At 33.9% G+C, this 22,095-nt stretch overlaps 1 protein-coding gene across 2 annotated transcripts; it reads right to left on the bottom strand.

Annotated features, from left to right (window-relative positions):
* Window positions 1–416: 416 nt before the first annotated feature.
* Window positions 417–19,420, bottom strand: LOC115963760. 2 transcript variants are annotated; one of them, XM_031082906.1, is made up of 10 exons: window positions 19,049–19,417; window positions 17,135–17,660; window positions 15,618–15,768; window positions 12,867–12,977; window positions 10,256–10,751; window positions 4,688–5,086; window positions 4,129–4,198; window positions 3,181–3,359; window positions 1,638–1,704; window positions 417–922 (listed from the first exon to the last, which is right to left on the bottom strand). In XM_031082906.1, exons 1-10 carry the CDS (start codon window positions 19,187–19,189, stop codon window positions 774–776), a joined length of 2,289 nt encoding a protein of 762 aa, XP_030938766.1. In that variant the 5' UTR covers window positions 19,190–19,417; the 3' UTR covers window positions 417–773. The 2 variants fall into 2 exon arrangements, with proteins under 2 accessions (XP_030938766.1, XP_030938767.1); XM_031082907.1 differs by lacking the exons at window positions 417–922; window positions 1,638–1,704; window positions 3,181–3,359; window positions 4,129–4,198 and adding an exon at window positions 4,210–4,595 and having other exon boundaries at window positions 4,647–5,086; window positions 19,049–19,420.
* Window positions 19,421–22,095: the final 2,675 nt, after the last annotated feature.

Genomic DNA, 22,095 nt, shown 5'->3' with positions numbered 1-22,095 from the left:
CACCCAAACAGAGACGCAATACTCAAATAATAAAAATTGGGGGCACACGTGCATAATTGCACAAGCACGCAATACGCTACTGAGAGACCGAGGCAGAAATTTCTTTTGCAGTCAATTGATCTGAGGTGGACTTCCATCTCATCCAAATCTTCCATGGCATCTATATTCACACTACAAAGATTTCCTACATATGGAACAGTTGGTATGAAGAACCACAGAGGACCCAGCATAGATGTAAGGTCCACATTACCTTCACCAATAATAACATGAAGCTAACATGAAGCATTGGTACCTCTTAACCAGTTAAATTGATAGACTATTGTAGCTCGACACAAGTTATAGACTGGGATGAAAAATTATGAACCCATCTACATTCCACAGTTAAGTAACCAACCCAGGACGCATATATCCGAACAAAACCCAAAATGCTGACTTGTGTTCAATTATATTCCTTTAATTTGTAGGTTAAAGTACCTGTACTTTGGACTGAATACACAGAATTAAGGCCACTTTCTCAGAAATTGTGTACCACATCTTACAAGGACCGATCAATGAAATCAACCTATTGGTATTGTATAAGTTGTTAGTACTTTAAGTATCTTGTTTGCACAGACATCAAAGATTTGAGCTTTTGACGTCTATAACATGGTAACATAAGAACCCTGTGCATAGGTGCTCTTTCCTCATCCCAGTGCTCAAAACGAACCTTATATATGGTATGAATCTCAAGCTAACATGCCTTACTATTACTTGTAATTGAAAAGACCTAAAAGCTATGGGGTTGAACTTGCCATTGCTCGTAACTTGGCCAGCATCTGTGCAGCAGCTGATTCTCTTGCTTCCCGAGGATTGGAACGCGTGTCACCACCTGTTGTACATTCAAAATCCACCCCATTTACAGTGACGTTGGCTCTGTATCCACCTACAAACGGCAAACAGAGTAACAATTACTTTTTTAATGCATGATATGTAGATGCATTATAAATTTTAAATGGCCATCTTCTAGATTTAAGGTACATCACTGGATGCGTTTCTCAAAATGACAGCAAAGGTAGGAGTGAAGATACTGCTACAAGAAAAGCTTTCTATCAAGAATATATTTAAAGTTCACATCCATGGCCAATTTCACATTGATACAGAAACCATCAAGAATTTCAAATCATCTCTCAAGATTAGCCTCTTCCCTCTAGGATTATGGCATACAGCATAATGAGGCAGCAAATTTCAATGCATTAGGATTTTGCAAATACCATAATAAGGCGACATAATTTAGGTTTTATTGGAATTTTGAAAATAAATACAAGACATGAGAAATCCTTGTGAGGACCATTTTTGTAAACAGCAAATGGTATAATCTGATTGGTAAACATCCCTAAATTTAGAATAGCCAGTTTTAAACTTGAAGAAAATTAACAAAAAGGAAAAGGCTGGAAACTTAGAAAACTAATGAGGAACTTGATGGATGATCAGGGACCAATCCAATGCTCTAGTAATTGGAATATAAATTACATATTTTCAATCATCAGTTTCATATGAAATACAAAAACAGCTACACCAACAGTACTTCATTGACAGCATATCACAAGTATTTTAGGTCCCCGTTATTTAGAATATAAAATTAACTTAGATGATCTTACCATCTGATGTGAATACACAGTAAGTTGGCAACACCCAATTGCTCTCATTACACACCCTATCCAATTCCTGCCAAAGTAAACAAGTTGTTATAAGAGAATATCTAATACAAAAAAATAATAATAATAATAAATATGATGCTTAGAATCTCCATCTTTATTCCAAAATTTGTATAGAAAATGAGTGATAGTTTCATAAATGAGTAAAGATCATAAGACACTCTAGCACACGGTCCCAGGGCACAAATTAGTAAGTACATTGCATCAGTCACAATATTAAATTTATGTGATGACTAAACAAATATATATAGCATAACCACCATCTTTAAATCCACATTTTCTCAATTCGGTACTGTTGGAAGTTGCAGCATGATATGACAATTTGTTAAGACTATATGTATCCACAATACTTGGGCATTTAACTACACAAGATATAAAAGTTGTGTTTGGTATTGTTGCTCTTAGTATTTAACACATTACTGGCCAACTTTTCTGACACTTAAAGCTTTGGGATGATTGGCTTGAGACAAAGTAGAAAATTGTTTGTTGGGGTTTTTTTTGGGCGTAGGAGGTATTATGTTTGAATCTTAGGAGCCCCAAAAGTTTTTGTTTTGGCTCTACCTTTATTATTATTTCCATTTCCATTTAGTGGTTCAGAGTCTCAGACCTACATGTGGAAGGGGGCGGCTGGGAGGGTAGGGTGTTTAGTGTGTGGAACATTTTGCACATTTCCCAACAGCTTAAGCTTTTGGGACTGATGGGTTTCAACAGTTGCAACAAATTACATGTCCAGCATCTGGTAAAAAAAAATAAATGTCCAGCAAACACTTTGAGGTTTGCAATAGATTGCATCTGAAGTCCTAACTGGCCAATAATGGCTTGATGTTGATGGAAGGCAAGTGGGACAACACAATCACAAACCATAAAATATTTTATAGCCAAATTTATTTCTCAAACGAAACAATTGTGGCTAGTAACAAAGCATTTTCATCTTTCCGAGACAAATTAATTTGCAACCAAGAAAACATCTGTATATCATTAAAGACAAACCTCCATCAAATTTGCTTGGGTTTTCTACAAATATCACCCATGGACTCTGATTTGGTCCTTGGACTTTTGATTGACAACTAACCCCTGGACAAGAGGTCTGTGAGATATCAAACTTTCTGTTAATGTCTTCCATTAAAGCCTAAAAGATTTATTGACATGATATGCACATGATTTCTACCACATTATCAATAATTTCAAAAATGACATTATTACAATGTGCACATCGCATAACTAAATCTGTTAGGCTTTGATGGAAAATACTAACAAAAGATTTGATTTGTTACAAATCCAATGTCCAAATTAATTGTTCAAATCAAAAGTCCAAAGACCAAATTGACACTCATGTCAAAGTCTGAGAATGATATTCGTTTGCATGATAAAAAAGATAATTGACCCTTATAAGGTGTTACAACATATATACATCAGTGCTCAGTGATAAATTTAGAAGAACCCCCAAGAGTTTAAAGCTATATAAGAATTTAATGATAAAACTTGCCTCGCATGGATATTGCATACTGAGAACAGCCTCTGACAATCGTTTCCTCTTGAAGGTTTGAGGCGAAAGCTGGTCTTCGAGTTGCTGCTTAGTCCTTTCTTGGGTAATACTTCTTAGGCATACATCATTACAACCTTCTATGACGGATTCTATCTTCAAGGCCAAATCATCTTCACCACCTATTATAATAAGAAACACGGTACATAAGAATAGGTTATGTCTCTCTATTGATTGCTATGTTGGCCCAGTCACTTATAGATGTAAGGATAGGCTCTAGAAAATACAAGCACCAGGAATCCTAAGCTCGCAGGAGTGAAATCTTATTACAAGAATTTTCCTTCTCTTTTGATGTAAAATTCAATTGTTTTGAGATCTTAACTTCATACAAGTTTATCATATGAAGGCAAGATAAGTCATATTTTTTATGATTTGACTTTGGATGCCAAAGAGATGCTCCCAAACCTGGGGACCAATCAAAAAGGGTACGAGCAGACATTGTTTTCAATTGATCCAAGGAGCTCTCCATGTCTTCAAAACTGCGTTGATTCTGCTCATTCCATACCAGCGGCCAGCCACATCAAACAAGCCTCCACCATATTCCAAATATCCATACCATGTTCCCAAACCAATTTCTCCAGCTAAATAACAAAGAAGCAACATTCCCCACCAAAACATTTGGGAGGCACTTTTTAACTTGATGCAAAATCCCAGGTCATGATTTTCTATAGTGACTACAACTTACAACCATGAGTCCATATGGCTTACAAATTTCATCCCATAACCAGTGAACTACACCAGAACTGTCAACTTTTAGTGCTTGTTATAGTTAGGGTCTCTCTTATATTTTAAGCATTTAATTGAGAAATGTTAGATAAAATATGAAGCCCCAAATGCAAAAAACAAAACATAAATGGGAGGAGGAAAAAAGAAGCTTAAAGGAAATCACACCATTTAAAATCTTCTGGATTTTTTTATCACACAGTGCAATCTCATCTTCTATATTCCGCTGCTGAAGTGACTGCAAACACAAGCAAAAAATCAAAACAGTGTGAATCTTCCCAGGGTTTTGAAGTAGAATGAAGCTATTGTCAAAACCAAGCAACCCCTAGAAGGCAAATATGACATGTCAGTATGGGTTGACAAAAGCAAAATACCATCCAATGAGTCATTTTGGAAAACTCTACAGACGGAAAGCCAATCAATATTAATTGATAACATCCAATCTACAAAGCTTCAAATCATGTAAATTACAAAATACCATTGTAGACTTAGTAGATGTCACTGATTTTTGTCACCTAATTGGTACCAAACCACTGCATGCATACGGGCATCACACCACCAACCTTATCACATACAGAAGATATGCAATAATTCACAAAGTACTGGTCCCTCCCTCCTCTCTCTGTAAGTGTGATAGTTGAAAATGAATAATCTTAATCGCTACTTTTTTTTTAGCAAGTAATAATCTTAATCGCTATTATAACAAGTTAAAGGATCAAAATAATACCAGTTGATCCCTTTTTCTAAGAAGAACTCTCAAAGCAGCACATGACAGTTCATCTTGCTTTGACACTACAGCAGTTGGCAATAAAGCAGCATGTGACAATTCATATTGCTTTGGCACTATAAAATTTTGCAACAAAGCAGCACGTGACAATTCATCTTGCTTTGGCACTGTAGAATTTTGCAATAAAGCAGCACCTGACCATTCATCTTGCTTTGATACACTAGTATTTTTCGATCTGTCAATATCTAATTCGGTGGATTGATAAGCAACCAGAGCATGATCGCCTCTCCCACCTTGAACTGACAAGATATTGTTGCAGATTTTATTTCCAGCAGCAATCTGTTTACCTCTGCATTCACTAACGCAAGGACTCGTCATCAAACCCATCATCTCATCATCCTGCCAACATGAAGGCTATAATATTACATAGATTATAAAGGAAAGCCAAAGAAAGCACAAAGAAGCTTGTTATAGTTATACAAGGTACATAAACATGATCTTGAACCTACATTTGTGCTTCTTGACACTAAAAGGAATAACATATGCATTTATCAATCTACAAAATCTATACATCGTCACCCTTGTCACGAGCTAAATCTCTTAATACTTGTACCTATTGTTATGAACACAGTTGCTTGGAAAGGCAATTTAGCATGGTTGCAGGGAAATTATACAGTAATGTTAGGCTGGTTGAACGGTAGGGAGGCAATTTCTCCTCCTAGAATGGAGAGGAAAACTTGAGAAGTGGAATTATCTGCTTAATTCCATTCACAATTTTCAACATACATAAATATTCAAGATGAAATAGCCCCATCACAATCCAATCCTGAGATTTAGGAACCAACTACTATCTGAATTTTAAAAACAAAATAAAGCTGATTGCAGTTGAAAATAATGCAGAGCTAATCATCCTAATCCACAATTACTGCTGGTTGGTTATCCAATCTGCAACTACTGCTGCTGCTTGGCTTGCTGTACTGGCTTTGTTGCATGGCTTGCTGCATCTACTGTCTCTATGGATTTTTTCAATGGTCATAACACCATCATATGACACCCTTTTATGGATGACACAAACAACTTAGTAGGAGATATATGTTTTCTGGACATCCTCTGGACATGTACCAATTACAAAAAAATTTGAAGGAAAAAAGGCAGGGATGTGTACTTCCTACTAAATATCGAACAATTATAAGGAGGTTGTGAACAAGATATAAGCAAGATTTTTTTTTTTTTTTTAATTTTTTGAGTTAGTAGTTGGGAGTGGAGAGATTTGAACCCTAGATATCTCCGTTGAAAACACCAGGAAGTGCCAATTGAGCTACAAGGCTCTTGGCATAAGCATGATTTATCGTGCACAAGAGCCAAGTAACAATTAGCATATGTTGAGTCTCTTCAAATTACCAGAAAGCTATGTCGTTTTTTGCAGAAGACATGACAAGAGCTGATAATTTCAAGGCTTCCAGCATCACACCACATCAATCAGCATTACACCTCCCTCTCCCACATGTTACTTAACCTCAATTCAACCAACAATATCACTAAAAGATTCATGGAAATTTTTTGGATTCCCTTTAGAAATTACAACCAATAAAACACGCTTTCTCAACCTTATTTAAACCCAAGTCCCCCACCTCCCTCTTTTCTCTCATAAGATATGCTCAACTAAGTTTGTGGCTTTGTGAGTCCCCATCAAGTAATCAAAGTACACAGATTTATTTCCTAGACTCATATTTATAAAGGATCCCTTAATATAAAGACATTGTTTCTTTCGGCATAAGACATTTTTGCTAGGGGAACACTTTTCAAGAAAATGAATTGTTTTCTATTGTTGGTTAAGATCTTAGAAATGAATTTCTATTGGTTGGTTGTGGTAATGTGGGAGAGTATCGCATCATGGGGAGGTGATGAGGACAAGGAAGAGCTCAAGGAAAAAAAAGATAAAATATTCAAAGATTCAAGAATTATGGTCTAGTTTTGATATCGGACCTTCTTTGCACCTTTGATAGGCCATTTTAGTTATTAGTATTGAGTCTTTTAGGTTGAGAAGCTGCTGGATCAGTTTTAATTAAGGTCTATTAGAATAAGGGCAATTTAGTAATTTCTAGAAATCTGGAATGGGCTGTCCTTGGCCGTACCAAAGGCCCATGAGTCTTATTTTATGTTTACGTATTATTAAGTCTTTTATTTAATGACAAGGAAGCTTGCATTTCTGACGTATTATGCTTCTAGGAGGATGGAAATGATAGAATTTGGAATTTGAGATTTGAGATTTCCTTGAGTTCATTCAATCTCGGATCCCTAGGGGTGGTGGGAGTGACACTTCTCATTGGTGTCTCAACAGGAATGGCAAGTTTGATACCTGGTCCTATTACCATAACATGAGGGGTGTAGCTGCCTCCAATTTTCCATGGAAGGGTGTTTGGAAAGCTAAGATCCCTAAGAGGGTGGCATTTTTTGTATGGACAGCAGTTCATGGACAGATCCTTACATAGGATAATCTTATGCTTAGGGGGCGCATTTTGGTGAATCGGTGTTGTATGTGCCATCGGAATGAGGAAACTATGGATCATCTCCACCTCCATTGTCCTGTAGCTCACTCTCTGTGGGTTTATATGTTTCAAATCTTTGGGACCCAATGGGTCATGCCAGGCTCTGTGGAAAGCTTGGTGTATTGTTGGAGCTATTGGCTGGGTAAATTTAATTCAGACATTTGGAATATGGTTCTTGGCTGTTTGATGTGAATTGTTTGGATGGAAAGAAATCGGCACTCTTTTGAGGATACTGAGAAATCCTTGGCTCAATTACAAGCTCTATGCCAGAAGACTTTATTTGATTGGTCTAGGTGTTGGGGCTTCTCGGATTGTTCTACTATCTTGGAGTTTATTTCTTCTTTTAGTATTGCACTTTAAGTTTTTACTTATTTGTTGCTGTTTGTTTGTTTGTTGCATTTCTTTGTGTTCACCATCATGAACACCTTGTATTTGCTTTCTTTTGTTTTACAATTTTGTTTAATAATACTCTTATTACCTATCAAAAAAAAAAATTCCTATTCATTCTAGGAATAGGTTATTTAGAGTCCAAGTCCTACTAGGAAAAGGATAACTATAGCTTCTATATAAAGGCTCTTTTGTGGTCATGTGATAGCAGAATATTTTGATTAATAAAATTCAGCAGCTTATTTTAAGCTTTTGTTTGTGTGATGCAAACTTTTCCGAGGTGTGATGCTTAGGAAGACCTAGGGGTGATTGCCTAGTGTTTTATTTATGTTATTTTCTGTTTATCCTCTGTTTCAGCCCCAAACAGCCGTCAACATTCATTCTCTTCTAACCTAAACTCTTAAACATCACTCCTTATTCAAGAATTCATCAAGAAACCTGGTATAGTGCTGAACTTCTTAATGGTCCTGCATCAAGAGGGTGGATGACGGGGAAGGGAGGGAGTTGGTAATAGACTAAAAATTGGTTACAATTTCCTTGGGTTAGGCCTTGGATAGATTACATTAGAGTTGCTAGTTTTTGCTCCATGATAGACTATAAATTGCTAGCATTGATTAGCATGATCTCTTCTTTTCTTTTTCTTTTTTTGTAATCAGGTTGGATCAAGTTGAAGGTTTTTTTTTTTTTTTTTTTAAATAAAAAAATAAAAAATAATAATAATAATAATAAGGTTGGACTCATTTGATAGTTTAAGGCTTTTTGGTTAGTGGGTCAGGTTGAGTTTAGGATATTTAGGCTGGTTTTTAGGGTCAGATAAAAAAATAATAATAATTAATAGGTTAAGTCAAAGAAAGGCTTGGGTTTTTAAAAACTAGCTGGGTCAAGGGCGCAATTTGGCTTAAATGGGATTTTGAAAGGCCAAAAAGTGCTAGGGATCCAAAAGTTGAGGGAGGCCTCTACTATGGCCACATAACATGACAACAGCTAATTCATGAGTGATGCAATCTCCTGACAGGGCTTCAGCAACCGCACATTGCAACAAGGAGTGAGCAACTGTGAATTTTTAAGTTGCAGCACGCGAGGACCGGTCGTGAACCAGAGAGGTGCTTTGGATACTGCTAGGAGACAATCTTGTGACAATCGGTCACAATGTGAACTTCAAAGTGATGGTAATAGCTGACTTTGGGTTTTGTTTGGGTCTATTTGGCCTTAGTGATGACACATCACCTTCTTTGACACCGGCCTTGAGGCCCTTGACAAAATTCTTACATTGTCATTTTTCTGCATATTAAGGTCCATGATCTAACATGAGTTCTAGTCAACCCAACTAGTAAAATCTCTTGTCGACGAATAAGAGATATAAGGTTTAATCTCCACTTACACTAAAAATCAATTGGTGTTTTAATTTGATAATTAAAAGCAATCATCAAGAATGAACATCATAGGTTAAAAACAATCTCTCAAAAACAAAAAAGGTCCATGGTCTAACAGTTCTAGGGTTTTTTTTTTTTTTTTGGTGGTTGGTAGCGTAGTTGGTACGGTGGATTTTGATTTATGACCCACAAAGATGATTCAAATAGGATCGAATTTAGCTTGGATAACAAGTTTGATACAAGAAAAGACAAAAATGATGCAACAATAAAACTGAAGAAATAGATAACCTAGGCTCTAGGAGTCAACTTCTAAGGTTGGCTAAAGTCAAAACCAAACCATTAGAAAATCCGAAGGGAGATTTTATTAGTAAATCAAACTATAAAGTGTTTTTGTAGGAGTACATTAGCACACTTATAAAGACTATTAAAAGTAAACCCTAAATTAGTTTACTTAGGAAACCATAGTCTAATTGACTTGGAAAATCCAAATTTTTTTAATTAAAAAAATAATCTTGACTATAAAAAATTAAATTAAATTAAATACAAAACTTAAAATGCAAATCCAATTGAACAATAAAAGTACAAACAACAAAATTTTCTTCACGTTTGCACATCAAAAAATAGATTCTTTAACATGTATTCTCAATTTAGTCATAACAATCTGAAGCTCTATACTAGAAATCTACTTGGGTCACAAGGAGCTTCCTTACATAATACATTTCACTTTTAACTTTAACTTTGGCATTTATAATTTCATATTTCATTCAAATAAAAAAAAGTAGTAAAATGAAATGACAAAATTTACAGTTTCACATTAGCTTACACTTTTGGAACAATAGGTTATTTATCATGGTATCAAAGCATGAAGTCTTGAGTTCAAACCATATCTCCATCTTATTCTTACCACCAATTAAAAATTTCCCATGCATTGAGCCCCAATTAATAAGGCAGTTTAGGCCCAAACGTGAAGGAGGAGTATCTATGTCTGATAAGCAGTTTTAAGAATCGTCAGCTAATTTTTGCAAGTCACTTGGTTTAATATTTAGGTAACTTCAGGTTACTAAACACATTCAACCTAAGGTTGACTTATGATAATCAGTGGCTATGTTTGATAAGCAGTTATGCACTTGTGGCTCCACAAACGAAAAGTCAACAGGAGTTATGGATGGTAGACAAGAATGAGAAAAACACAACATAATAAATTTTATTTAAAGAAAAAATGAAAAAGGCTGTAACTTAAGTGGATAAAGTGACTGAACCTTGACAATACTAGGTGAGCCATTCAAATCATCTTCCACACAATTAGTCCTCTTTTCTTGTTGATTGTGAACTTGCATAGTATTTGCTATATTTTCGCATTTGCCTCCATTCTGGGAGGGAACCATGAAAGAAAAATCCACATCCCTATTTTCTTCTCGAGACACAACCTGGATAGTATTTGCTATATTCTTGAACTGCTCTCCATTCTGGGAGGTAACCATGAAACGCTCATCCTCATCTCTACTTTGAGGCCCAGTAAGAGAACCAGACAACCCAATCATGCAACTTCCATTATTATTCTTCTGCCTGAGTGATTCGGTATTAACACTCCTTGTATTATTGCCAAAACCCCCTACTAATCCATCACTTACAGGAGATCTATCTTGCATTTTATGAATTTCTGGAGTGCAAGGTCTCTCTGTCCTCTCGTGGCTGTTCACAATTGAATTTCTCTCTCCCTCCCTTAAAACTGGCAAACTATCTGAGGAAACTTCCCTGCAGAATGTTTTTCCATCTTTTTTGGTAAGTAAATGAATGAAATGAAAACAAAAATAAAAGAGCACAAGGGCATAACCCACTGACTATACAAGAAATGATGAAAGCCACACCCTTCAACCTCCCCAAGTGTTAACTGGCTGGTAATAAACCAGTACTAGAAACCTGAGAAGTAAATCTAAGAATAAAATACAGGCTGTACAAACACCAAGAAGGACCACAGCTAATCAGCTAAGGTAAAGAATTCATCAAAAAGCTTGAAAGTGTCATATTTCTTAAAGAGGAATAAAAATTTTACAAAACGCTCAAAGCATCAACACACAAGATGATTATAATGCATCCTCACAGCAATTAACAATCAGTCAAAAAAAAAAAAAAAAAGAGCAATGAAATCCAGAGAAGAATCATAATGTAGACTTAGACATGCATGCTTCCAGTCAAATAAAGAATGAAAGAAAATGACTTTGAATGAAGTCCCATCAACTCTACATTGAAAATCTAAATTACAGTAGATACAAGATCCTGCATCACATCTAAATTAAATAGGAGGTAAAAAAGAAAATAACCCCCCCCCACCAGGGGGAAAAAAGTACAAGGGCATATCTAGCACTCACATAAACTTTATAAAAGATGCAAGCATAGAAATAAAGTCAGGAGTGGTATTGATAGAGGATCAAGATCCTATACATTTGCCTCAAAATAGAGAGGGTCCATTTTGTGATTCAGATTTAGTTTTCATAAGTCAGAGGGTGTACATGGAGCCACGTTGAAATTTCATTCCACCAAATAAGGAATTACAACTGATTTTAAATGGCATGGCACTCTTCACCTTTAGAGTTGAACTACCAATTCTTTACCATGAGATTGACTCTCCATTTCAACACAAAAAGATAGAATTATTTTCTGTTGATAGAACTAGAAAGCCATTTCCATGCAGTCCAGCTACACAAGTTCAGAAAACTAATTCGTCCTACTATTCAGGCTCCTCATGTCTGAACCATAAAGAATTCTTCTTATTGGGCAACCTCAGTCAATGATTAACTGAAATAAACTTTTGTGACTGAGCAGTCTTCTTCGTTTCAATTAAAAACAAACTAAGCACAAGGATTACTAAAAAAGTAAAAAAAATTCACAATTCGAGTTCTAAGAAATCCAAGACATTTCTCTGTGACCACTCTTTTTAATGATAAGTAGAAATGATTATGTGACTAAAATTTCAGATTGATGAACAAATGCATCTTACAGGGGAAGTATAGTGGTGTTGTATGTGCAAGAATAGTGGGGGACAACTGAGCTTCTTTTACTTCATTTTTCAGTGGCCAAAGACTATTGGTCTTTTTTATTAGAATTATTGGGAGTATCTTGGGTTATGACAAAGATATTGATTCAGATGCTGGCAAGGAAAGATTTCATCATCACAGGTGGTCAAAAATAAAGGCTATTCCATAGTCCACATTGCAGATAATTTGGCAAGAAAGTAATAGTAGAACCTTTGATGGCATTGAACATCCTCATCGTATTATTAAATAGTCTTTGTTAAGATCATTGTATGATTGGATGAATGCTTTGCACAGCATCCCTGCATTTGTCCTTTATAGAATTTCTACATCTTTTGAATTTCAGATTGTAATTAGTTAGGAATAGTTGAATAAACATCCTGAGTATTTGAACTATCCCCTTGGTTTAATAAAGTGAGTTTACTTATGAACAAAAATGCATTCATCTCATAGGGCATTCGGTGTGTCGGCAAATAAACACAGTATGCATAATGAACAGTTCTTGTTGATGTAGTCATATTAAAAATATGCCATGTGTGCTTCTGTAATAAAAAAAATTAACACACATATGACATCTGCATCAGACAGTATTTATCTTATCCAAGATTTTTCAATGAAGGGTTAAATTTTTTGAAGATCCAAAATGAAAAGTTCATAATTTTATAAATGCAACAGCACCAAATCTTGACATCAAGCGTTCAAGTGAGTCTGAACCCCTAGCAAATCCACAACCAAGAGATACAATCTTTACTAGAAACTACTTCATGCAGCTAAAACATTTCTTTTCAAATTATAAACCATAATGAAGGTAATTTGACTGAAAAAAAAGTAGGTGCACCTTGAAAGCCATGTTGACACTATCCTAGCATAAGGACGCACATGGAAGTACTCAACAGCCGGGGTAACCATCCATCTGCTGGAACTTTTTCTGACCAGAGTTCCCTGCAAGCTATTTAAATAGCAAGAAAAAAAGGCTCATTCAGAAAATATATAGTGGATTATGTTATTAAGTACCTAACAAAAAAACATTTCAGGTCAAACAACAAAATCAACAGTTGATCAAGAAAGAGCAGTTTATATAATGAGAAATTTTTAAGCATAAAGCGTATATTCTATCTTGAAGCAGAAGCATCAAATTTGGTGTTTCCTTCAATAAATGGAACCTACATAGCTGCGTCTCAATTATTCAGTAAATACAGAAAGAACAGTTTCTCTCTAAAACAACCAAACGAAATCATATAAAAAATATATATAAAATAAAATAAACCCTTAATTTACCCATCTTTGTCATTTTCTTCTCAGTATCATTTAACAGTCAAGTTAATTATCCACATTAAACTTAAAGTAACATATATCAAGAAATTTCATCAAAGAAAGTAATTCCACCCTGAGCATATGTTGCATTGCAATCCAAAAGGTGAGGAAAATCAACAGTTTATGCCATCAACTACTGTTGCAAAGATGCAAGCATAAAACTTTTATGTGTTGTGATAATAAAGAAGATAGTAATAGACACAACATTTATAGTTACCCTAGTCTTGCAAGACAGATGCAAAAACATTGTTTGTAAATAGAAGAGAAATTCTTTGACAGCTAGAAAGGTGACAGTGCAACCATAGAGTACAGTTAGAGAAACAATATTCCCTTCAGAAGCAAAGGTTAAGGCAAAGCCCCAGAATATGTGTGCATGGATGTCACTTGTAAAAAAAATGTGTGCATTGTTGTTAATTAGGTTTTTATGTTTCATCTGGTTATTCTAGAGTCAAGGGTATTTTAGTATCTCTACAATTGTTGGGTATGGGCCATGGGTTTTATATTAAAAAGTCTTAGCTAGTTTATGGGTCTTTATGTGTGGCCTTTGATTTGATTCATTTAAGGATTGGTTTACTAGTCAAAGTAGGACTCCTAGTTCTATTAAGAGACATTAAGATTAAGGGTCTATACAAGTGTGTTATTGTGCTCGCCACTAGCTTCATCGTCTCCAACAATGTCCTAAACACCTACAAGAATGCCAGCTTTGTTGTACATTTAAGGAAACACGTCACCTGGGACCTTATCAAAGTCCTCATCGTGTGGAACCGTCCCATTGCTCCAATTTTGCCCACATCATCCTCGCCCTTGATTCTGTATTATATCGGCTAGTATAAGCCCAACTATGTTTGAGAATTGCAAGGTGTTGTCTGAAAACTACAAGATTCGGTGGATGACGAATGCGGATGTGGATTCCATCAATATCAGGTTGGAGGTGGCAAATCAGAGAGGATTACCTAACATTGGTTGAGTTTTCACTTTTCATCTTAATTTTACATCTTAATACAACATCAACTCAATTTTTTTAAAATAATAATAATTTATATATGTTTTGATTAAATTTAAATTTTTTAAAATTTTAAGTAATTTTCATAAAAAAATTTAAAATGAATTTTATATAATAAGCATGTGTGCACTTGAACACATGTGATCACTCAAACTGACTGAATTTTAATATACAGATCAACTTCACAAATATGAAAGTCTTAAGGAGTTATAAGGAAGAATTGAAACCCTGGAGAGATGTGTTTGCATTTTGACTGAACATTAAAGCAAAATTGCTATCATTTTAGAATACACTGTTCTCAATACCAAGATTCTCATCAACTTACCATATGGGGTATAAATTTAAGGGTACAATTCACCTCATAATTGGTTTACAAGTCCAACTTTCTCACGGAGCAGGAAAAAGAAAACTCAATCACTGTTATTTTCATCACCATTCAAGATCTAGAGCAAGTCAGGGAGTAAACTCCACTTATCTGAAATTTGAGACTCCAAGCTGTAATTCACATATAAGTAATTGGATTGACACAAAGTTACAAGTGTGTGTGGAGCTTCTTCGCTTTTTCTAACTAATTTCCTCTTTTAAGATAAAATAATTAAATGTATTTCTGTGAACAAAACTGAACAGGAAGTAAAATCAAATGGAAATTTTTTTTTTTTTTTTTTTGATAGGTAAAAATCAAATGGAAAATAAAAAACAGAAATAAAGCAAAGGCACAAAATTTGAAAATGAAACACAAAAACAGAAACCTCCCACATTTATCTTCCACAAGCAAAGAAATACAATATAAGAACAAGAAACAGCTTGTCTTCCACTCTCTTTTTTTTAAAAGGTAAATAATTTATTGAAAAAACTTTCATGCAAAAAGGCACAAAATAGCCAGAAGGATTACAAAACAACTAGAAATTATGTACAAGAAAAAAGAGTCTTATGAACAATGGAAAGGAATCACTTGATGTGAGTCCCCATGCAATTCTCTTCCATTGTCTTATAGGGATATTCTGACCCTAGTTTGTAACACACATTTTTTTATTAAAAATAGATACAAAAGCAAATAAATTTCTGTTCACAGTTACAGGTGTCAGGTAGATTGATTGATAAACTAGTTTGAAATTTTAGAACACATGTAACCCATTTTTATCCAATAGTTTGTGTTTGGACCCAATCATACTTCCAAATGCACCCCCTACGGGAGTTAATTGAGGGGGGAAGAAGAAAATGACACAACATACATACACATGCACACATAAAAGTTTCTGCCTAGTGCCAAACCTGTCAATGGTATCTTTAATGGGAACTCGATCAACATCCTCATTGACTGATTTGATGCATTGCATTATATAAAAGCGAGCAGCTGTCTTTTCTTTGCTGAGAGAATATACAGCATGCCTTTCCGAGACCATAAGATCAGTCTGATTGATACCTGTTCCAGATACAAGAATCATATTCAATTATCTGCAAGTATCTGGAAACAAAAAAATTAAATTCTGATGTTTTTTTAATACACTCTAACAAGTGCTAACTATGAGCCAGGTAATTCCTAAACGATTCGGCTGCCAATTGATACTGCCATTAAATGTTATATTCACGGCAGAAATTTAATTTAAGTTGGTCAAATATAGCTGCAAGGAAAATAGCCAACATTAATTTTACATTAAAAAGGCAATGGCCCGATGCCATTCCACACCTCCTATGGGGTTTGTTTCCAGGGTTCAAACACTCATTCTAACACTTGGCAAATTTCACATTAAAACATTGATACATGAACAAAGTGCTTCATCCTTACAAAACTAAAAATGGTTCAACTTCTGCATTTCTTTTTTATTTTTTTAATTGATTGGTAACAACATACACAACCAATGGGTCTTGAACCCATAACCTCACCCTCCACCTTAGCTCATTGGCTTCAACTTCCACCCTCCTGTCACCAAATGGTTGAAAATTGATTAATATGTAACTGAGACCAATTACCATTATTTCCTTATTAGATAGGCTGCTCCCTAGGAAATTTATAGGATTTAATACTTTTCCCCAAAAAAAAAAAATTGCAATATATATTCATGAAAATATCACCAATAATCAAAGCCTAAAGTACAACAGAATCACAAATGTGAAATTCCAGCAAAGCCTCAACAATATTCAAGTAATGCCATCCAAAATGATTTAAACAAGATTTTTAATGCCACAGTAAAAACTAAGATCAATGTTGGAGAATGATAATAGATCTTACAAGCACCAAAAATGATAATTCAAAGAGATGATTATGGCTGTGAGGTTCTAATCCCATGCCACACATAATGGAAGGAAACAAGGGTAGGCAAATCTCATACGTTCATAAATATAAAAATAATGAATAATCACATTTTCATTGACAGCAACATTTGAATTTTGGATTATAGCAATATTACCATTGCTATAAGTAAATCCATTTCATTAATATATGAAGATATAGATGTTTCATGTCAGGCGTATACAGAATCAATTTAAAAAATAATATTGGGAAAATAACATTAAAGGCAAAAATAAAATTCTGAGACATCCATGTTACTGAATCAGCATGTTTTTCCCAAGATTGGAAACAATTTTCAAACCAATCCTGCTGTCATTTTATAGTTTTACCAGAAAAGCCAGATGACATACGGGTGGCAAAGCAACAAAAAAAGAGAATCCAGTAGGGATATTATCCGATTAAAATGGTTACAAAAGATTAAAAAAAAATGTTCCACTGCAGTGTCAAAATTTTACGATTTATTCATCTACCTGTTTAATATGTAAGGAACATAACATACCTGTTGCTTCCTTAACAGCTGCATATGCAAGCTGGAGCAAACCAGATTCATCAACACTCGATTCATCTTTTGAAGGTTTTCTAATGAATCTTTTCTTTTTGTTCGACTGATTTGCATCCACTGTACCTTCTACAGTGGGGTTGGAGATATCCACGTCTTTTTCAATTACTGACCAAACTCCCTGCGTGATGGAACTGAATCGCAAAAAGAAGTTCTCCTTATTGGAGTCAACCAAGAGCACTGCAACTTTGGATATTGGCCATCCTTCTATGTTTGGGACATCTTTTGATGCATCCAAACTTGCAGATATATCACATGCTTCCATGATTCTTTTCTCTGTTTCTGAAAGCTGCTTCTTCAAGTCATCAATTTCAGTATCATCAGAACTTTGCATGAGCTTCATATGTGCCAACAAAGTTGGTTTCAGAACTACAGACAACTTGCAAAAGGCCTCAAAACCCAAAACTTCCAGCTGTGGATTCTGTTTCCTGAGGTAGTAGTTGTACAGTAACACAGCAGCATGCATCTATAGGAAATCGATTTTAAAAGCAAAAAACAAGCAGTCAAGTGGATGTGCAGGGATTACATATAATTGAAAACATCAGTATGAGCGTGCAATGGTGGTGTAAGTGTGGGTGTAGGCATGTAATAAGAGCGTATAGCCTCCTGGCAATAGCAACCAGCCCACTTGCTAAATTGTCCTTTTTATTACGTCTACTAGAGTCGGAAATACTTCAATATATTAACTTCATATGGTAGGACGGAGATATTGTTTATGGGCTCCATAGAAAGAAATATACGCTGTAAGAACAATTCTTTTGCTTAAATTTTTGTTTTTTTGGACTGAAAAAATCATTCCTTGTGGATGCAACAATAATAATCCTCTCAAAAAACTAATCAGTGAAATTAAGTTGAGATCGGATTTGTTTGGATCCTGGAATAGACAACGTACAGAACTTCCACTCATTCTCGTTACAAATATTCGCTTACATCAAACCATATATCCAAGGACTGGCAAGTTCATTCTCAATATCTACACTGTAAATTTACAAAGCCCAGTCTTATTCTATTTAATCATTTGACCATCATTCTAACGCTATCCTCACATATGGGGGAAAATTATAGAATACTCCCGGAGTACTACAAATGCGTACTCCCTCTTTCGCATGAATTGTGTGAGTCCCACCATAAATTTAATTAATGGGAGCTACTACTATGTGAGAGGAGCAGTACGCATTTATAATTTGCCTCATGTATGGGTCTAAACTCAACTTAATAAGTGAGCCCCACCATGTGCGATTTTTAACTTTTCAAATTAAATGTAGAGTGGAGACTAGAGACAAGGTTCAAGATCACAACTACCTGCTTTGATACCACGAAAACTACCGTTTGTCTCAGAAGCTAAAATTGTTAAAAAATGGTGAATTTAAACATTGATTAGCTCTAATTCCAATACTTTTAACTCCAAAATTTATATCCAAATTAATCTTTGAAAGTTTAAGTTGGAAAGAACAATCATGACTTTATATTCCCTCAAAACCTTAGAATGAAATTGGGTTTAACAAAATTTTCACAAAAATTTCCAAAATACCCTTATATATAAAAAAAAAATTATTTAAAAATATAGGTAAAATAGTAATATTGTAATAAAAGGATTCCATCCGTACCTTTTACGTTACGCCCAAACAAGTTTAGTTACCTCCAAACAAGGTTTTTTAACTACATTCCATTCATTTTCATTACTTTATGATTTACTCGCTACATTTCTTTATTAAACTCCCAAAACGAAGTGTAAATGTTAATAAACATAGACATATAGAAATAGAATACATAAAAAGGGCACACCAAGTGTTTGTGTTATTGTGCGTGTGAATAAGAAAGGCGAAATAGTGAAGAAGAAGAAGAATTGGAGACCTGTTTGGCGACAGATTGTTGCTGAGGAAGTGAAGGAGTTTGGTTAATAGATTTAGCCGACGGAAGCATTGGGGAAACCAGATATTCCAACAATGCCATGACCGCATCCTCTGTTGGACACGCTTCTTCCAATTTTCCCATCTCTCTCCGCCAAATTCAAAGTTTTCTAGGGCTTGAAATTTGTTATAGTTGTAGTGTGAGATAGTGAGTGAGAGAGTGATTTTTTTTTTTTTTTTTCCTCACAGTGTGTGTGTGAGACTGAGACTAGTGGCAGTCTATTTATTATGAATAGGGAAGACAATAGTAGTGTGAATTTAATTGGACTTTCGAGGTTTAAATAAAAAAACCAACCCCATACAGGAATATTGTGCGTTTCCACTTTTCATTTTGCAGGCTTTCTGCGTCTTTGGCGGGACCCCCTTTTTTTAATTTTTTCAGATTTCCATTTCCCAATATTGATTTAACTACCCGTACGTTTTTTTTTTTTTTGAAGAGACAGAGAGAGAGTGAGAAGAACGTGAACATTAATTAATTCTTGTTGCAAGTTTTTTTTTTAATCAAAATTATTTGAAAGTTAAAATGCAAAACTTATCATCTATATTTCATTAAAATTTATTTTAGTCTATTCATTTCAATGCTTTAATTTTCAAATTTATTTAATTAAGAGTTTTTCATCAATTTTTGTTATGAGTTGTGGTTAATTTTCCAATTTTTTAAATTTTTCTTCAAGTTTTTTTAATTAAAAAATTCAATTAATGATTGAATAATGTTTTCCATATTTTTTTTCCAAAAAATTTTAACAAAAGTTAATGGAAAGTACTTAATTGAGTAAATCTGAAATTTAAAATACTGAAATGAATGAAAATAAAATTAAAGAACTTAAATGAATTCTCGAGAAACTTAGAAGGTGAGTTTTGTATTTTAGTCTAGTTTGAAAAATAGAAATTATTTAAGCATGTAAATTTTTTTTCATAATAAAAAGCCAATTTATTAAGGGTGCTTTTAGGGCAATTATTAACAAACTATTTTAGGGAATGTTTAACACCTCTTTTATGATAAATATAAAAAGTTGTCATAACTTTTTTTTTTCCTTCTCCCATAAAAATTTTCTTAAAATTGTTCACTAACAAATGTCCATTAAGGGTGCTTTTAGGGCAATTATTAACAAGCTATTTTAGGGAAGGTTTAACACCTCTTTTATAATAAATAGAAAAAGCTATCATAACTTTTTTTTTCCTTCTCCCATAAAAACTTTTTTAATATAACAAATGTCCTTAAGGCATCTATTAATGTTTTCTTTTTTTAATGGGAAAACGTTAATATTTAATCATAATTGGCTGGTGGTAAATCGTTGTTATGGATTATGTCCCATTCCAATTGGAATAACTGATAAATATCATACTAGTAAGCAAACCATAATAAGAAACCCATTCATTCCATCTTGAACAAAATTTTGAGTTATTTTGGCCAATTTTGATTGGTAATTCAAGTTTGCTTTTGTATATATATAAGTGGTAATGGAATTGATTGGTTCCAAGATATTTTATTTTAATAGACAAACTAAAACAAGACCGAAATGAAATTCACAACATTGATACTAACCATTTTTATTTTACATCTAACTTTTTTTTTTTTTTTTACAATATGCTAGACTCAGCTACCTATTATGGAGTAATGGTAGTTTAAGATAATATTGCAGCATAAGTTTGAACAATGCCTTTTTAAACTTTATATACGCAAGACATTTTTGAATAGAAACTTTAGGGATACTAAATGAATCTTTTATATTTTAAAATAATGCAGTAACTGAAACTTAGCATACTAAAATGGTGGCAAGGCCATATCAATTCAATTTTAGACCAAAATTTAATGATATAAATGTAACAAATGAAATTTCGTGGGCTAAATATAAATTTGAACAAGAAACCCATTCGTTTCATCTTGGACTAAATTCCGGGACATGTCAACCAATTTCTAATTTAATTATATATATTCTTATTTCTTATTAAATTTTTTTTATGAATAAACTGAAAAAAGTGGGAATCATATTGGAACTGTTAAACAAATAATGATTAGACGATCAAAATGGGAGGGGGGGTTCTTTATGATGAGAGGTAATCAATTGTGAACTAATGGTAATTTAGGATAATCTTGCAACATACGTTTGATAGAAGCCTTTTTACATTTCACACACGCATGACACATATCACATAATCCCTCTTTTAGTTTCCAAAAAAAAAAACTTAACCCCTCTTTTGGATGTCAACCTAATTGTATCACTATATGTACTAAATAATTTTTTTTGTTTTTAAAGAATCATGTAATAAATAAAACTTAAGGCCTGTTTAGTTGGAGAGATAGAAAAGTGGGGGATAAAAAATGAGAAGGGAGTGGAAAAGTTAGGGGATAAAAAATATTTCATTTTTCTTTCATTTTGTTTGGTTTGAATAGTGTAAAACGGGAGGGACGGAAAACTCATTTTTTTGGTTGAGAAGAAAAATAAAAGGATAGAAAAAGTAGTTTGTGTAAATTTATTCTAAAGTCCTTATTTCATTACATATAAGAATAATAAAATAATACTTATTTATTAATTCAAATTAATAAAATAACATTTTATAAAAATTAAAACATTATACATATTATATTTTTTTTCTCTCTTTGTTATTATATTTATTACATTTTTTTATAAAACAATGGGGAAAAAAGAAGAAGAAGAAAAGCACAAAGATTGGTTCTGAATAAGCATAAAAAGAAAGAAAAAAACAAAGGGAAAAAAAAAGTAGACGACATCAACCAAAAGAAGAAAAAAGAAAACAGTATTAGGGGAAAAAGAGAGAGAATAGGAAAAGAACAAAGTCAACAAACCAACAAAGAAAGAAAAGGACGAAAAGAAGGAAAAAAAAAAAATTTAAAGAGACAGAGACGTTCAATGTTACAACAAAGGTGTACGAGGACAAGAAAGTAAGGGGCTGTTTGGATGACTTTTTTTTATCACTCAATTTTCATAAATTGATTTCCATCACTCATCGTTTATCACTTTAAAATAC

This window comes from Quercus lobata, chromosome 10 (genome assembly GCF_001633185.2).
Source record: "Quercus lobata isolate SW786 chromosome 10, ValleyOak3.0 Primary Assembly, whole genome shotgun sequence".
Classification (NCBI taxonomy): Eukaryota; Viridiplantae; Streptophyta; class Magnoliopsida; order Fagales; family Fagaceae; genus Quercus; species Quercus lobata.
The sequence above is the reverse complement of the archived record's forward strand: the minus strand, read 5'-3'. Positions and strand labels throughout refer to the sequence as shown.

Coding starts and splice junctions, on each gene's coding strand:
- LOC115963760 (XM_031082906.1), bottom strand. CDS start 19,189: ATGGGAAAATTGGAAGAAGCGTGTCCAACAGAGGATGCGGTCATGGCA. Junction 15,769..17,134: donor AGCTGTTAAGGAAGCAACAG/GTATGTTATGTT, acceptor TATCTGGAACAG/GTATCAATCAGACTGATCTT. Junction 3,360..4,128: donor AATCCAGAAGATTTTAAATG/GTGTGATTTCCT, acceptor TTATTATAATAG/GTGGTGAAGATGATTTGGCC.